The sequence below is a fragment of the Neophocaena asiaeorientalis genome, unplaced genomic scaffold, assembly GCF_003031525.2.
Source record: "Neophocaena asiaeorientalis asiaeorientalis breed wild unplaced genomic scaffold, Neophocaena_asiaeorientalis_V1.1 scaffold356, whole genome shotgun sequence".
NCBI lineage: Eukaryota > Metazoa > Chordata > Mammalia > Artiodactyla > Phocoenidae > Neophocaena > Neophocaena asiaeorientalis.
The window spans coordinates 730,038-746,365 of NW_020172269.1; the positions used below are offsets into that span (position 1 = coordinate 730,038).

At 51.3% G+C, this 16,328-nt stretch overlaps 1 protein-coding gene across 4 annotated transcripts in view; it reads right to left on the minus strand.

Annotated features, from left to right (window-relative positions):
- INPP5A (inositol polyphosphate-5-phosphatase A) overlaps positions 1–16,328 on the minus strand; it is a 187,396-nt gene that overhangs the window by 114,480 nt on the left and 56,588 nt on the right. For all 4 annotated transcript variants that reach the window (XM_024762269.1, XM_024762240.1, XM_024762249.1 and 1 more), the window contains exon 2: positions 9,014–9,055. In XM_024762269.1, the coding sequence (XP_024618037.1) occupies positions 9,014–9,055 (42 nt within the window). The remainder of the gene's footprint in view (positions 1–9,013; positions 9,056–16,328) is intronic.

Sequence of the window (16,328 nt, forward strand, 5' to 3'; positions counted from 1 at the left end):
CCGCCTCCCTCTGCCTGCTCTGTGGCCCTCGCACCCCCAGCACCGCGTCTCCCAGCTTAGGGGCCTTTGGAATCACAGCGACGGGCACCGTCCTGTTAATGCAACCCGGCAGGTCTCGGAACCTCTAAACCTCCCTTTCCTCACGTGGGAAACAGAGTTTGGCAGTTTGAGCCCATCGCAGGAGTGAGAGGCCGCAAGCGCCCGCCACGCGGCAGCTACAACTGAAGGAAACGGGCCGGAGGAACGTGAGACATGGGTCGCCTGGAGTCCTGTGGCCCGTTGTTCCCATGCGTGTGGATTTAACGCAGGTGCCTTCGCATCGTTACAGCGAGCAGCACAATGAACCCTCTGCCCTATCACTGAAAGTCCATCACACCCGACCAGTTGCTGAGCTGCGGGGCCCTGTGGGCGTGAGCCCCCCCCCCAGTATCCACTTCGGAGGGGGTCCCGGGGTCAGGGGTCAGAGCACTTTCCAGAAGGGCAGCCTGGACACACCGGTGGCACCACGTCAGTGGGCTCCAAGGGGGGGTGGGCCTCCGTCCCAGTATCAGGGGCAAAGAATGCAGCCACGATGACACGAGCGAGTGGCTCTTCAAGGGCCAATGAGGATTCTCCGCTGGAGCACCACTGGGTCCCCCGGAATCGCTGTGCTGTGCCTCACTCGCCGTGAGGATTAGCCGGCGTCCACGGGCACAGCACAGGCGAGCGATGTCTGCAGCCTATCACCAGCTCTGTGTCTCTGTAAAGGACCTCAAACGCTGACGCATAGGGTGAGGCTGGGCACGGGGTGAGGGAGGGCAGCTGCAGACCCGCGGCGGCCGAGCCCACAGCCGGGGGCGGAGGGAAGAACTGGCACTTCCTGCACCCCCGGCGCCACCCAGAATCCGAGCAGGCCTGTGCCCCTGGTCTCGCCTCCTCCAGGCCCCCGTCCTTCCTGTAGGAGTGCGCCGTTCCTGTCCCCATGAGCCACATTAGCGGATCAGGGCACACACCAGAGTCTGGCTCGCAGAGGACGACAAGGAAAGCAGCGGAAACACTGCCTCAGGTTTCGTGCGAACATACGTGTCCACGTCAGGTGGGTGAACAGGGTGGGAATCTTCGGTCACGTGGTGGGCATGTGTTGACTTCACAGAAATGGACAGACAGGCTTTCCCACGGTGGCCTCACCATCCTGCGTTCCTGCCAGCAGGCTCAGAATGCGCTGCATCCTTGTCAACGCAGGACGTGGTCAGGGTTCTGTTAATTGTATCCAGTCTGACACATACGAACTGATACCTCACTGTGGTTTTAATTTGCATTTCCTGAAAGCCTAGTGATGTTGAGCACCTTTTCACACGTTTACCATTTGTGTATTTTCTTCCGTAAAGTGTCTATTCAAATCCTTTGCTCATTTGTAAACTGGGTTCTCTGCTTTCTTATTATTGACTTTTGAGAGTTCCTTGTACTTTCTGGATACAAGCCCTTCATCAAAAGTGATTTACAAATATCCCTCCCACATCTGGGGTGCCTTTTCCTCTAACAGTGTCTTAACAAAGAGCAGAAGTCCCTAATTATGCAAAGTTCTAGTTTATCAGCATTTTTCTTCTATGAGTTGTGCTTTTGGTGTTGTATCTAAGAAATCGTTGCCTAACCAAAGCTCATAAAGATTTGGGGGGGGCGGGGCGGGACTTAGAGCTAAATTTATTTGTCTGTTTGCTTAATGTACATTTCAGGTGTACAGCATTGTCACTGACACCTGTATACACTACAGAGTGATCACACCACCAGTCTAGCTGCCATCCACAAAATTTTTTTTGTTTTTTTGCGGTACGCAGGCCTCTCACCGTTGTGGCCTCTACCGTTGCGGAGCACAGGCTCCGGACGCGCAGGCTCAGCGGCCATGGCTCACGGGCCCAGCCGCTCCACGGCATGTGGGATCTTCCCAGGCCGGGGCACGAACCCGTGTCCCCTGCATCGGCAGGCGGACTATCAACCACTGCCCCACCAGGGAAGCCCCATCCACAAAATTTTTGTCTTAAGTTTTCTTCTAGAAATTTCATAATTTTAACTTTTACATTTAAGTCTACAATGTATTTTAATTTTTGTGTATGGTGTGAAGTATGGAAAAAATTTTTTTTGCAAATGGATGTCTGATTGGTCCAGCACCATTTGTTGAAAAGACTGTCCCTTATCTAATGAATAGTCTTTTTATAGCCTTTGTCAATCACTTAGACATATTTGTGGGTCTGTTTCTGCATCTCTTTTCTGTTCCACTAATCCATATCTCTGTCCTTTTCCCAAAAGCACACTGTCTTGATTGCAGTAGCTTTGTAGAAAGTCTCGAAATCAGAAAGTGTGACTCCTTAAACTTAACTGTTTTTTTCCAACACTGTTTTGGCTATTCTAGTTCCTTTGCTCTGCCATATACATTTTACATTTTAGAATCATCTTGCAGTCTTCTACCAAAATGTCCTGCAGAGATTTTGATTGGAACTGCAAAACTGGTGGATCAACTAGTGGAGTTGACATGTTAGCATAATTGAGTCTCGCAGTCCATGAACATGGTACACCTCTCCATTTCCTTGTATCTTCCCTGATTTCTTTCATCAGTGTTTTATGTTTTCAGTGTACAGACATTAACATATTTCATTAGCTTTATACCCAAGTATTTCATTTTGGTGCTACTGTAATAAGTGATCATATCTAACAGAAAAATATGTTTTCAAATTGATCTTGTATGTTGCAAACTAAATAAGTTGACTTATATTTGTAATAGTAAAGTTTCTGTGGATTCCTCATGATTCCCAGTCATGCCTTCGGCCCAGACACAGTCTAACCTCCTCCTTTCAGATCTGTGTGGCTCTATTTCCTTTCTTGCCTGGCGGCACTGGCTAGGACCTTCACTGCCACACTGAACAGAGCGGTGAGACCAGGCATCCTTGCTCTACTCCCACTCCCGAGGCAAAAAAGCATTGCGTCAGCTGTGGGGTTTGTAGTGCCCTTTACAGAAGCTCCTGCGCAAGCTCCTCTCTATTCTTAGTTTGCTGGGAGTTTGCATGAGAGATGGTTGTAGAATTTTGGCAAATGCTTTTTGTGCATCTACCGAGATAATCACGTGGTCTGTCTTCCTCAGTCGGCTGACATGGGTAATCGTATTTATTAATTTCGTATGTTAACACCAGGCTTCTGTTCCTTGGTACTAATGCATTAACTTTTTGATATGTTGTTGTTTATATGCATGCTTGTGTCGCTTGTATCTTTATATATATAAATAGTTTCATATATTCGATTTGCTAAAGCTCCATGAATTTTGGCATTTACTCCGTGGGGGATACAGATCTATCTTTTTATTCTGTGGTGCCTCTGTCTGCCCTTGCTGTCAGGGCACTGCTTGCATCACAGGATGAGTTAGGAAGCATCGCCCATGCTTTAGTCTTCTTGAAAAGTTTCTGTAGAATTGTTATTGTTTCTTGCTTAAATGTTTGACAGAATTCGTCAGTGAAACCATCTGGTCCTAGAGAGTTTTTTTTGAGGGAAAGTGTTTAGCAGAATTTTAATTTAATAGAGAGCTCATTTATTTCTTCTTGACTTAGCTTTGATCCTTTGTTTTTCCAAAAACATCTTCCTTTCATGTAAGTGTCCAAATTTATTAGCAAAAAGTTGTTCATGATATTTCCCTTACTATCTTTTTATTATCTGCAGGATTTTTAGTGATGATTCCCCAATGTAAAATTTCTAAAATTGGTCACTCTTGTCTTCTCCTTTCAGAACTACATATAGAAGAGCAAATTAAACCCAAAGTGATGAAAAGAAAGGAAAACATAAAGAGCAGAAATCAGTGAAAGAGAAAACAGAAAACAACATTGGCGCAATCAATAAAACCAAAAGCAGGTTCTCCAAGGTCAATAAAACTGATAAACCTCTAGCCATACCGTTGACTGACTTTTCTCCTCTTTAAGGGTCCTGTTTCCCTGCTTCTTTGCCTGCGTGGTCATTTTTTATTGGTTGTAAACCATCAAATTGTAAATTTTGTCTTGCTGGACACTAGCCTAGAAGTTCTCTCTGGCTATAAACTGGGGTGAGTACAGGCTCCTTTCTCATCCCCTCAGTCCTGCCTGCTGCTTGAGGTCTGAAAACTACTGTTTCATATATGTTTTCTGGTCTTAATTTGTTTAAGCAGGAGGATAAATTTGGTACCTGTTTCTCCATGTTAGCTGGAAGAAGATATTACTCATCCCATTATTCTTTAAGTTATTGTCAGGGAAAATTGTGAAAGACTTTCAAATGGGCATAAAAGATTAGAGGTGCCCTGTCCCTGTTCAGGTTATCTCTGTCTTTAATGATCTCTGAGCTGTTTTACAGTTCTGTGAATTCTAAACACCAGCAGTGATGCAAAGATTCTTGACCTCAAGAACGCCAGTGTCGGGCTTCCCTGGTGGCGCAGTGGTTAAGAATCCACCTGCCAATGCAGGGGACACGGGTTCGAGCCCTGGTCCGGGAAGATCCCACATGCCGTGGAGCAACTAAGCCTGTGTGCCACAACTACTGAGCCTGTGCTCTAGAGCCCGCGAGCACAGCTACTGAGCCCGCGTGCCACAACTACTGAAGCCTGTGTGCCTAGAGCCTGTGCTCTGCAACAAGAGAAGCCACGGCAATGAGAAGCCCGTGCACTGCAGCGAAGGGTAGCCCCCACTCGCCGCAACTAGAGAAAGCCTGCGCGCAGCAACGAAGACCCAACACAGCCATACATAAATAAATAAATAAATATTATTATTATTTTTTTTTTTTAAAAAAAGAATGCCAGTGTCTGGTGGCACACAGCTCATTCCTGGCCAGTCCTACATCCCTTCTACAAATTCATCTCAGCACCACAGACAGGAGAGCCCATATGTTTGCTCTTTGGATTCTTCTTTGAATCAGTTCTAACATCTTACCGGATCTCTCATTAGTAAATAACAAATATTTATTATCTCAATAAAAAATCATCAATACTTGCTCATTTTTCATGTTGGATGTGAGCCAGCGTCAAACCTGTTTTATAATTTATCTATAGCATTACTATAAACTTGAAACAAGCCAAGGGCCATCGATAGAAAAATGACTTTAAAACATGATGGCCTATCCATCCATTTGATGAAATACCCTGAAGCCATTAAAAGAGAGTGTATATTAATCTACAGAGAAAGATTTCCCAGTTTACCAAACAAAGAGTAAGATGTCCAAGTGCGCTGACCTGCGACTGGCTAAGGAAGGGACCTTTTCCCCAGGACACACAGACATTAGACGTGAGGGTGTGACATCAAGCACAGGCAGAATGGGGGTGGGGACACTCATTTATCCTCCACTGCTTTGTGCTGTTTCCTCACTGTTGTTCAGCTGAGAGCTGAGCACACACCACGTGCAGACACACTCCAGGCTCTAGGGATGCAGCAGCAGGACGGGCCCTGCCCCAAGTGCACCGTCTCTGTAAACTGGAAAGTTAAAATCGACCTCCCACCAACCTGGCCTGCAGTCACTAGGATTAGTGACCATCAGAGGCAGAATGGCTGCGCCTGCCCGTCCTCAGGTCTGGCTGCAACCTCGTCCAGGGCCTTCCTGAGGACCCTGCAAGCCGGTTCCTGCAGCCCAGCCCAGAGCAGCCCTAGGCCACCCTGGGCTGTTTCTGGCTGTATCTTGGCAGCACCGTGGAAGCTCCTGAGGGCGGGGTGTCTGGCCCACTCCCCTCTGGCCCCCAGCACCCTGCACGGAGGCTGGCACCTCCCAAGCCATGGTCTGTTCCTCTTTGTATAAGGGCACTGATCCAATAACGGCCCCACCCTCATGACTTCACCTGAACGTGATCACCTCACAAAGGACCCGCCTCAAATGCCATCACAGTGGGGATGAGGCCCCAGCATATGAACTTGGGGGCAGAGGTGGAGGCTGTATGTGCAGAATACAAGTCCAGGTAGTGATGAGCCCACAGAGCCAGATAAGGCTGGGGGAGGCCAAGAGGGTGACCGGAGGGGCCTCTCCAGGGGGCAGCAACCACAGGACGAGGAGAGTGGGGCGGGGGGGCAAGGGCAGAGGCCCAAACCCCAGGCGTGCCTGGGAACAGAGCAGGCACAGAAGGAGGCAGCGGGGTGAGTGGGGCCGCCTGGAGGCCCCGCATGGACCCTGGGCCCTCAGCCCAGGAGACGGGAAGCAGGAGGGCAGCAGGACCTGGGTTCCATTTGCAGGGCACTCCGCTGCTCACAGAGAAAGGACGGGGGTGTGGCGGCCCCCCGAGGGAGATTCCCGAGGGACCATGAAGGGGGCTGGCGAGGCTGCCGCTGGCCTGGAAGTGGGTGAGGGTCGCTGGCGATGGTTCCAGGAGTCTGAGGCCTGGGGAGAGGTCACAGCTGGGATGGGCACAGAGGGCAGGGAAGCATGGGGAGGCCAGCAGGGGTGAGGCCAGGCTCTGCGTCTTCTGGAAGGCTGACCACCCTCTCTGGTGCCGTGGCCACGTTCGGGACAGAGCACACGAAAATCTCAGTTCAGAACTAAGGATGGGAACATAAACAGTATTTCCTCCTGTCTCCTGCATTTTTACGGTGATCAAGTTTGACAAAAAAGCAAAAATTACTCCAAGGGTTCTAGAAAACATGAAGGTTGTATTCAGTTCTCCTGTTTATAAAAGCAGGTCATTAAAAGACTACTTTGAAAAATATCATAACCGCGTAATAGAAACTCTAGGATTTTTTTTAAAAAGTACAGCCACCCAGCTCCCCGTGTCTCAAGGCCCTGCCCCCTGGGCCCTGGGCCAGCGCCAGCCTTGCTCTGGGTGGGGCTGCTCGGCTTCCCGACCCACAGCTGCTGGGCTGCGGGCAGGGGGCTGAGCACCCCACTGACCAAGTCGGCCCAAGGAAGGCGGGGGGGAGGAGGCTTGTGTTAAAATCTTACTTTTAAGAATTGCCACTGAAATTTCTTCCTCCTCAAGAGGCTTCTGCTCACAAACCGGGAAGAACGTCCCGCAGCTCTCATCACTCCTTACTTCTATTCCCTTTGCCAAGGCGGAGTGTTCCAGAAAGGACGCGGGCGCCCTGCACACCGACCCCGAGAGAAGCACCAAGCTGCCTACCCGCCGGTCGGTCTCTGGTTCTGGAAACAGCCCGACATGGCTGAGTGCGCAGCCAGGAGGCTCAGAAAGGAGGAGGTCTGTGTTTCCTGGGGGTCAGACTTCACAAAAAGTGGAGCCGCCGCCCTCTGAACTCACCCCCAGACCACCGGTCCTAACTGCACTGAGGCTCCAGGTCATCAGTAAAACAGGAGGGAAAAGGAAGGCTGGACGTGAGCCCCGCGCCTTCAGTCTGGGGCCTGTCAAGTCGGCGTCTCACGCCGGCTCCCCGTGACTGATCCCAGGGGCCTCTCACCGAGGGCAGCCCAGCGCCCGAACAGGCCTCCCACCTGCATCCTTGAGGGCATCACCGCCAAGACCCCTCCCAGCCCGGAGCCAGGCCCGCCACCCACCACATCTCACACCCTGTGCTCCTCGGGCACTGCCGAGGCCCAGCCATGAAAAACAAACGAGCAAACATGACAGCTGTTCTGGCCGAAACTAACACAGACCAGGGAACAGACAGAGCTGGACGGATGGCTACGGCCACACACCAGGGCCTCTCACTCCACGGCCACAGGCAGAGGGAGCCGCTGGAGCCGGACCGCGCCCCCGAGGTGAGCCCTCGACCAGGAAGGTGGTCTCGCCCTGCCCCCTCGGACAGCTGCCTGCCTGGAGCTGATGCAACAGCTCTGCCAGGCCAGGCTTCGGCCGGGGCCCTGAGGTCAGCTCTCCACCTGGGCAGGGCAGAATGTGGGGAAGGAAGAGCTCAGAACCCCCAGGTGACGGGGAAACGAGCCCCACTCACTCCCACAGACACCCCCGCCACGGCCTCTTGCCAACCCCACCCTCCGGGGCCTCAGATGCTTCCCAGGGACCCGCCTGCCTTCCCAGCCGAGACCACCGCCCACCTCCAAACAGCCCAGGCAGACACACCTCATTGGACTCTTCCCTCTGGACCCGGCTGCATCTCCAGGGCGGGAGCAGAACCCGCACCCCACCCCCGTCCCCCCAGTGGGCTGAGCATCTGGTGGGGTCAGGCGTGGACAGCTCAGACCAACAGACTTGACAGGTGGCCACCCCCCAGTGCCAGCAGGGACGGCAGGAGCCCAGGGCTGCCCAGTGGCCCACGTGTCCCACATGGGATGGTCAGGACACCGAGCGCCCCCGAGGGGACCCGCCAGGTGCCACCCCTCAGCCCCTGGGGTCTCAGCAGCCCTGAGGCCGGCCCCCAATATCCGCACTTCCTCCTGTTCACAGAACACACGTGCTGGGCTCGTCACGCTGTCCCTACCCCAGGCTCTGTGGGCTGCGGCCACACTGGCCTCCTGGTGGCCCACAGTCAGCCTGCAGCCCCGCTGAGCGGGATGCCCTACTTGTCCACCAGTTCCCAGAGTGGCCTCTCAACACCCCGTCAGGGTCCCATGCGCTCCGCCAAGGACCCCGATACTGCGAGGCTGGTCCTCATGGGGAGACGTCTGAGCTGGTCCTGGCTGTGTTCCTTGCCTGTCCCCGTGGAGCACAGGCTCTAGGAACAGAGTCTTCTGTCATCCCTCCAGAGCGGCCCCCCCGGCATCCAGGACAGAACTGACCACAGACGAGGGGCCCAACCAACAGCTGCTCCACGGAAGGTGCCGGGAACTAGCCGCTCATCCGACAGGCTTCCCCCAGAGCCTCCGGCCGGCGTCCACCCACCAGCCGGTCACCGTGCTTTCTGCCCAGAACCCAGGGCGCCCCGAAAGGCACCCAAATGTCCCCGCCAGCTTTCGGCAGCCTCCCCTCCGACAACCAGAGACCCCGGCCTGGGTGGGGGCATCTGAGAAGGGAGGGGCCTCCGAGGAGGAACTGGGAAGTGGATGGGACCCCTGAGCTGCCCGCGCGAGGCCACAGGATGAATCGTGATCTCTCGCAATGTGAGCCGCTCCCCTCCCGCAGGCCCGGCCGCCACGGGGCTCTTACCTGATAAAATTCCTGCAGCCAGTTCTTCTGGAGGTTTTCTGGCTGTAAATTAAGAAGAAAAGACAGTCAGGCCAGTGACACAGCCCTGACGTCCGCGAGCAGACGCCAATGTGATGGCCCATCTGCCGTCCTCACCATGGGGGCGCAACACGGGGCGAGGACGCGCTGCTCCACCCGGGAGACCCCATTCTGCACGGGGAGCTGGTCCACAGCTCGTCCAGGGAAAAGGGGCAGAGCGAGGACAAGCCTTGCCTGGTGATGGGCAGGCGCCACAGCCCTGCTCTTTCCCCGGGGCGGGGGGCTTGGGAGGGGCTGCCCGCAGCCAGGCGGCAGGGGGCCTGGGCCAGGCTCTGAGAACGTGGAAAGAGCCGCGCGGCACCGAGTGCTGGTTTCGGGCTTGCGGACACCCCAGGACACAGCCAACACCGAGTGCCCGGTCCCTGAGAAAACAGGACGCCGCCTTTTCCCGCACGACCTGCCAGGGTCCTGGACCACCAGGCCAGCCAGCCGAGTGAGGGGCATGGTCCAACCCAACCTAACGAGGCCAAGGTGCTGAGAGGTCACGGCAGGCCTGGACAGGGACGGGAGACACAGCAGGGACATACGTCCAGTGGGTGCAGAGTTTCACACACGGGAAATGAAAAGTTCCTGAGATCTGGTGACATCAGTGTGAACGTCCCTGACACTGCTGGACCACGCTACGAATGGCGAAGATGACAAATCTAATGTTCTGTGTTTTCTACCACAATTCGAAACAAAAAAACAAAACTCCACCCACCACGCCTCAGGACTCAGACCCCTGATCCGAGCAGAGCTCTGGACGGCGAGGCTGTGGGCCCGGAGCCAGAGTCCAGGTTGACCACGGCTGGGCCCAAACGCGTCACCCACGGCCCACGACGCCAGAGTGCACGGCTGCCACACGGGAGGTGCTGTTGCCCGCTGATGCTTCTGTGTGTCCCGAGGGCGGGTAGCCTGCACTGCAGGCTGAGCAATGAACGAGGGGAAACGGCTGGGAAACCGGAGCCTCGCAGACCACACAGAAGGGTGCGGACGAGGCTCCACGCATCCGCGCAAGAGACGGAGGCCAGCGTCCAGCCGGGTGTGGGGCCTTCCAGTCTCCAAGGCCAAGTTCGGGGCCGGGGCCCAGCCTCCAGCCCCCACGTCCTGCACGGGGAGGAGGGCACGCCGTGCCTCCGTCTGTCACCCTCCCAGGTGAGCAAAGAAAAGCACGAGCAGGCAGGCCGCCCACGGAAAGACCGGGCAGAGGCTCTGAACAGACTGACAGCCAACAGCCCATGGAAGATGCCAAACATCACCAGGCGTCAGGGAAACGCAAACCCAAACCACGGCGCGATGCCGCCCCACAGCCCGGGACGCTGACACAGAGACAAGCCTGCAAGTCTGGGGAGACTGCGCAGAAACGGACCCTCAGACACGGCTGGGGGCGGAGGAGGAGGGTGCGGGCGGTGCGGCCGCTGTGGGAAACGGTCTGGCGCTTCCTCAAAACGCCGGCTGTGGCCCAGCAATGCGCCCGAGAGACGTGGAAACGCTTGTCCAAGCAGAGGCTCGGCCACGAGCACTTGTAGCCACGGAATCCCGGCAGGCGAAAGGCAGGAACTGCCCAAAGGCCAGCCCAGCGTGCGCGGAGAGACAAAACGTGGTCCAAGAGAACACGACAGCCACTGACATGGCCCACGGCGTGGATGAGCCTCAAGAACACTGTGCTCAGTGAAAGAAGCCCGTCACCAAAGGACAGATGACGTCTGATGACGGTTTACGGAACTCCAGAACGGGCAGGTCCGCAGAGACAGGCCGCAGACTGTTGCCGGTCCCGGGTGTGGCTGAGGGGTGGAGGTGGTCCGAGCTGACGGTGGTGACGGCGGCACAGCTCTGAGAGCACGGAGAGCACCGCGCACCCCTCTCCCACCGACCCGAACGATCCCCCACCTGAACCGGGGACGCGGGGCAACCCGCGCCATGGCGGGGACACGAGCAGGGATGGCCAGTCAGTCGGCCTTGGGCCCCGGGGTGATCAAAGAAAGAAGACTTCGAGTGCAAAGGTCCCAGATGCCCTGACCAGGAGCGAGAGAAAGGGGAGGGCAGCCCCCCTACCCCTGTCCTGGGCTGAGGGCAAGGGTGCTGGTTTGGGGGCGCAGAGGGCCCACCAGCATTTCAGCTCGTGGGCTCGGCCTGGAGACAGAGGGCAAAGAGATTCAGCTTCCAGTCCCGAGTCCACGAGCGCGGGAGCCTGAGGGTGCGGAGCAGCAGGAGTGGGCATCCCCGAGGAGGGAGCTGGAAAATGGGACACAAAGGGCCCAGAAGCCAATGTAGAGCAAATGCTTCCCTAAAAGGGAAGGAAAACCGACCAAACTTGCGAGGGAACAGTATTCTGAGAAAAGGGGATTCGGAAAGACGGACAGCAAGACCAACCCGGTCACTGACTGACAGACGGATGCGGAACCCGTAGGCCCAGAACTCAGGAACAGAAACAGAAACCGGAAGACCACGGGGACGAGCCCAACGTCCACCTACGCACAGGACTAAGGACTAGACGTGAAGGGATGTGATGTCAGAAACCTGACAAAATGCAGATACTAAATCTATACGGGGTGGGGGGCGAGGGTGGGTGGCAAGCAAAGAACCACTGCAGAACAAGAGTGATTTCTTTACAGCAGGCAGTTCACGAACATGGTCTAAAGTTAAGATGTATTTTCAAACTACAAATTCTTAAAGTTTGTTTTTAAGTTTTCATATACTTAGGAGAATTTTAGAGAGATATATAGTTTGCATTTTTCTCAAGTTCCTTCAGTTGCAAGCGAGGACTTTTTTCTCCTGAAAATTCCAATAGAATTCAATTTGACATTGGACTGAAGACAGCAGTGCTGTGTGGCCCCTGGTCACTCAGCCCACCCTGCTCACTGCACCGCCCTGCACACAGAGAGCTGGGGACACATGTACAATGGCTCCTTCTGGGTTGTGGGATGATTTGTACTTTTCTATAATGCTTAGACTTTAAGGAAAACAAAAAAGGACCTTATAAAAGAATTCTATTTCGGCAGGAAGCGTGAAGGAATTGAGAGTCATTTCAGCATGCTTGTCCCACACCCCCTGACAGAGAAAGGCACCCAGACTCTCGAAGACACAGCAGCCCCCTTCCTAAGTACAGAACTGAGGCAGCCGCAGGAAGTAACGGGGCACGTCACACTGGTGAGGGCCAAGGCAGTCGTAGTCAACTAGTTCAATGCTTATTTTTAAACTGCTATATTAGATCCTTTCTTTACTTTGCAAACAAAATAAGCTCTACATGACTTCAGGAGATAAACACAAAACTTGAAACAGGAAAAACTATCAGAAGAAGACATAAGCAAATAGCTGTCCTTATGCTAGAAAGATAGCCTGCCTAGACATAAAAGCACAGAAAGGAACCTAAGGGGGGAAATGCCTATAGATTCTAACACTCAAAATAGAAGTAACCCACAGCTAACATTATTCTCAATGGTGAAAAATGGAAAGCTTCTCCCCTAAGATCAGGAATAAGACAAGGATGCCCACTCTCACCACTTGTATTCAACACAGTTCTGGAAGTCCTAGCCACGGCATTAGGCAAGAAAAGAAACAAAAGGCATCCAAATTGCAAAGGAAGAAATAAAATTATCTTTGTTCACAGATGACATGATCTTATATGTAGTGAGCCCTAAAGATTCTACCAAAAAAAAAAAAAACTGTTAGAACTAATAAATGAATTACAGCAAAGTAGTAGGGCCCAAAATCAACACACAAAAATCACTGGTTTTCTATAGACTAACAATGAACAATCCAAAAAAGAGATAAAGAAAATTCCATCTACCATACCATCAAAAAGAATAAGATAACCAAGGCAAGAAAACTGATAAGATAACCAAGCCACTGAAAACTACAAAACATTTCTGCAGGAAATTAGGTATCAGTAAATGGAAACACATCCCGAGCTCATGGATTGGAAGACAGTATTGTTAAGATGTTGATACCATCCCAAGCAATCTTCAGATTCAATGGCATCCCTACTGAAATTCCAACTACTTTTTTTACAGAAATAGAAAAACCCATCCTAAAATTCATATGAAATCTCAAGGGACCATAAATAGTCAAAACAATCTTGAAGAAGAAGAAGAAATTAGAGGTCTTACACTTCCTGATTTCACAGCCACAGTCATCAAAACAGCATGGGACGGGCACAAAGACAGACGTATAGACCAGTGGAACAGAGAAGAGAGCCCGGAAATAAACCATCACATGTGTGTCGAATGATTTTTCACAAAGGTGCCAAGACCATGAAATAAGGAAAAGACGGTAATTTCAACACATAATTTTGGGAAAACCGGGTATCTGCATACAAAAGAATAAAGTTGGACTATTACTTAGCAATATATATAAAAATTAACTCAAAATGGATCAAAGACCTAAACATAAGACCTAAATCTATAACATTTTTAGAAGAAAACGCTGGGGAAAAGCTTCGTGACACTGGATTTGGCAATGATTCCTTGGATCATGACACCAAAAGCACGGGCAACCAATGAAAAAATAAACTGGCCTACGCCAAAATTTAAAACTTTTGTGCATCAAAAGACGCTATCAATAGAGCGAAGAGGCGACCCACAGGATGTAAGAAAATACTGGCAAATCATATATCTGATAGTGGGTTAACATCCAGAATATATTTTTTAAAACTCTCACAACTCAACAACAAAAAGACAAATAAGACTATTCAAAACAGGCACAGGACTGAAACAGACATTCCTCCAAGGGACGTGCAAAAAGGGCCAATAAGCGCATGAAAAGATGCTCAGCATCACCAGCCATTAAGGAAATGCACATCGAAACCACAGTGAGGTACCACTTCACACCCATCATTTTAAAATAGATAAATAAAGTAAGAAGCGCGGGTGAGGACGCGGAGAAATCAGAGCCCTTGCGCACGGTGGGAGTGTAAAATGGTTCACCCACTTTGGAACACAGTACGGTGGTCCCTCAAAATATTCACAGTAGAATTCACCATACGATTCTGCAATTCCACGTTGGGTATTTATCCAAAGGAATCGAAAGCAGAAACTCAAGCAGCCATTTGCACACCCACGTTCACAGCAGCATTTGTTATTCACAATCAGCCAAAAGGTGGAAGCAGCGCAACTGTCCGCTGGTGGATGAATGGACAAGCACAGTGTGGTACCATCCACACACTGCACTGTTATTCCGCCTGAAAAGAGAAGGAAATTCTGACGTGCTCCACCATGGATGACTCTTAAAGACATTAGGCTATGCAAAATAAGCATATCTGCCTAATAAGCATATCCTAATATCTGCCTCAAATCTTATCTCACAGAATGTAAGGAGTTTAACAACAGACCATGATGTCCTCAAGGAGGTAAATCAGGGCGACCGAAAGCTCCTGCTACTGGAGGAACAGAGTGGATGCCGCCCAGGGCCTGTCCCGGATAAGCGCACAGCGGCACAGCCACGCGTGCACACTCCTGACACACCTCCCACGATGCCGTGGGAAAAAGGGAAAGGTACAGCGGAAACACCGGAAAAGCTTTGTCACTGTGGTTCCAAATATCTAGAAAATACATGCTCACACATTAAAACGTGAGTGCGTGTGCATGTACACACACACACACACACACACACACAGAGGCCTGCTTTTCTGCCAAGACTAAACACAAAAATGATTTTTTCAAGTGTACGTATCCCAGAATTTTCTATAAAATTAGACCTACCTTAGCACGGCTCCCTTTAACGGAGAGCCCCACCCAAACAGGTCTTGCTGGGCTGCAATCACGGGGCCACTGATGTCCCAGCGGCTAAATCAACAAGCTGGTGACTCTGCACGGCAAGGCCTGGAGGCCTCCTCGGAGCTGCAGCCCATATCTGGCTAGTGCAGAGTGATTTTTAAACCCACTCAAGTAAGAATAAATGCTAAACACACGTACTAGCTCTTAAAGAAATACTCTCATTTCAGCCCAAAGCGTGAGCCAGGCAGGGCTCTGTGTGTATTCGAAGAAAGCACACACCTTGCTTACCTCTTAAACACCCTCAATTTGCTCTCATGACCTTGCAGAATAATACAAAAACTATCAAAATGTGGCTGGGAAAAATGTTTAAAATGCTCATTCCTTCCAAATGTGAAATTCTATTTCTGGACGTCGATCCTAAAAAATGTAATTCTAAACAACAAAAACGCTCTGCACACAAAGAAGTTCACGATAACATCATTTATAAGAGAATTACAATTAAGAATACTTCAGAATAGTACTGCGGATGGCTCAGCGATAAAGAAAGTCATGTAGTATGTCTGCTGAAGGAAAGAGAGGCAGCAGCAAGAAATCCATAAGATGATAAAGAAGTTCTGGGTTTAGACAGTGGTGACGATCACACAGCACTGTAAACGGATGTAATGCCAATGAACTGTGCGTTTACAAAAGATTAAAATGGTAAATACTATGCTAGGTGTATTTTACCAAGAAATACAGCATCTGATGAGCACATATTAACATGGAAGCAGTCTATACCTTAACAGAGATGCAAGGAACACAAAAATACTTCGTGCCCACGCACAAGCCCAACGGCAAGGACCAGACCAGCGCAACCATCTGCAGAGGACCCTGCAGCAACGGGCCACCCTCGCCCTCCACTTCGTCCCCAGAGAACCAAGGCTAACGCAGGGCGGAGGGACCCATGTGGGTCCATGAGGAATGAATGGCTGAGCAGAAGGTAACCGTGGGCCCTCCCTGTGGGGCAGCTGCTTTGAACCTTCTGTCAGGGTAAAAAAAAAAGACTGAGAAAAAAAACACCAAAATTTGAGTAGTTGTATTTGAAGCAATTTCTTTTTCTTTTCTTTTCTTCATTTTTAATATGCTTATAATTATTACCATGCATTACTTTCATGTTTTTAACTGTTAATTTGAAAAGCTTGAGGCAGAGAAAAACAATGAAAGCTCTCAGAATAGTTTAGCAACGTTTGAAACAACTACTATTCACTATGAACAACGGGGGAAAAAAAGGCAAATGACAAACAGGGAAAACTACTTGCAGCTTACATGAAAGCTATTGGGCTAATCTGCATATCACTGCACAAAAAGTCTCTGTAAGTCAGAAGACCAGTAACTCACATACCCTCCCAAACACACACACACACACACCCCAAACACACACCACACACACACACACACCACACACACACACCGCACACCACACACACACCACACACCACACACACACCACACACACATCACACACAGCACACACACACCACACACAACACACACACCACACACAA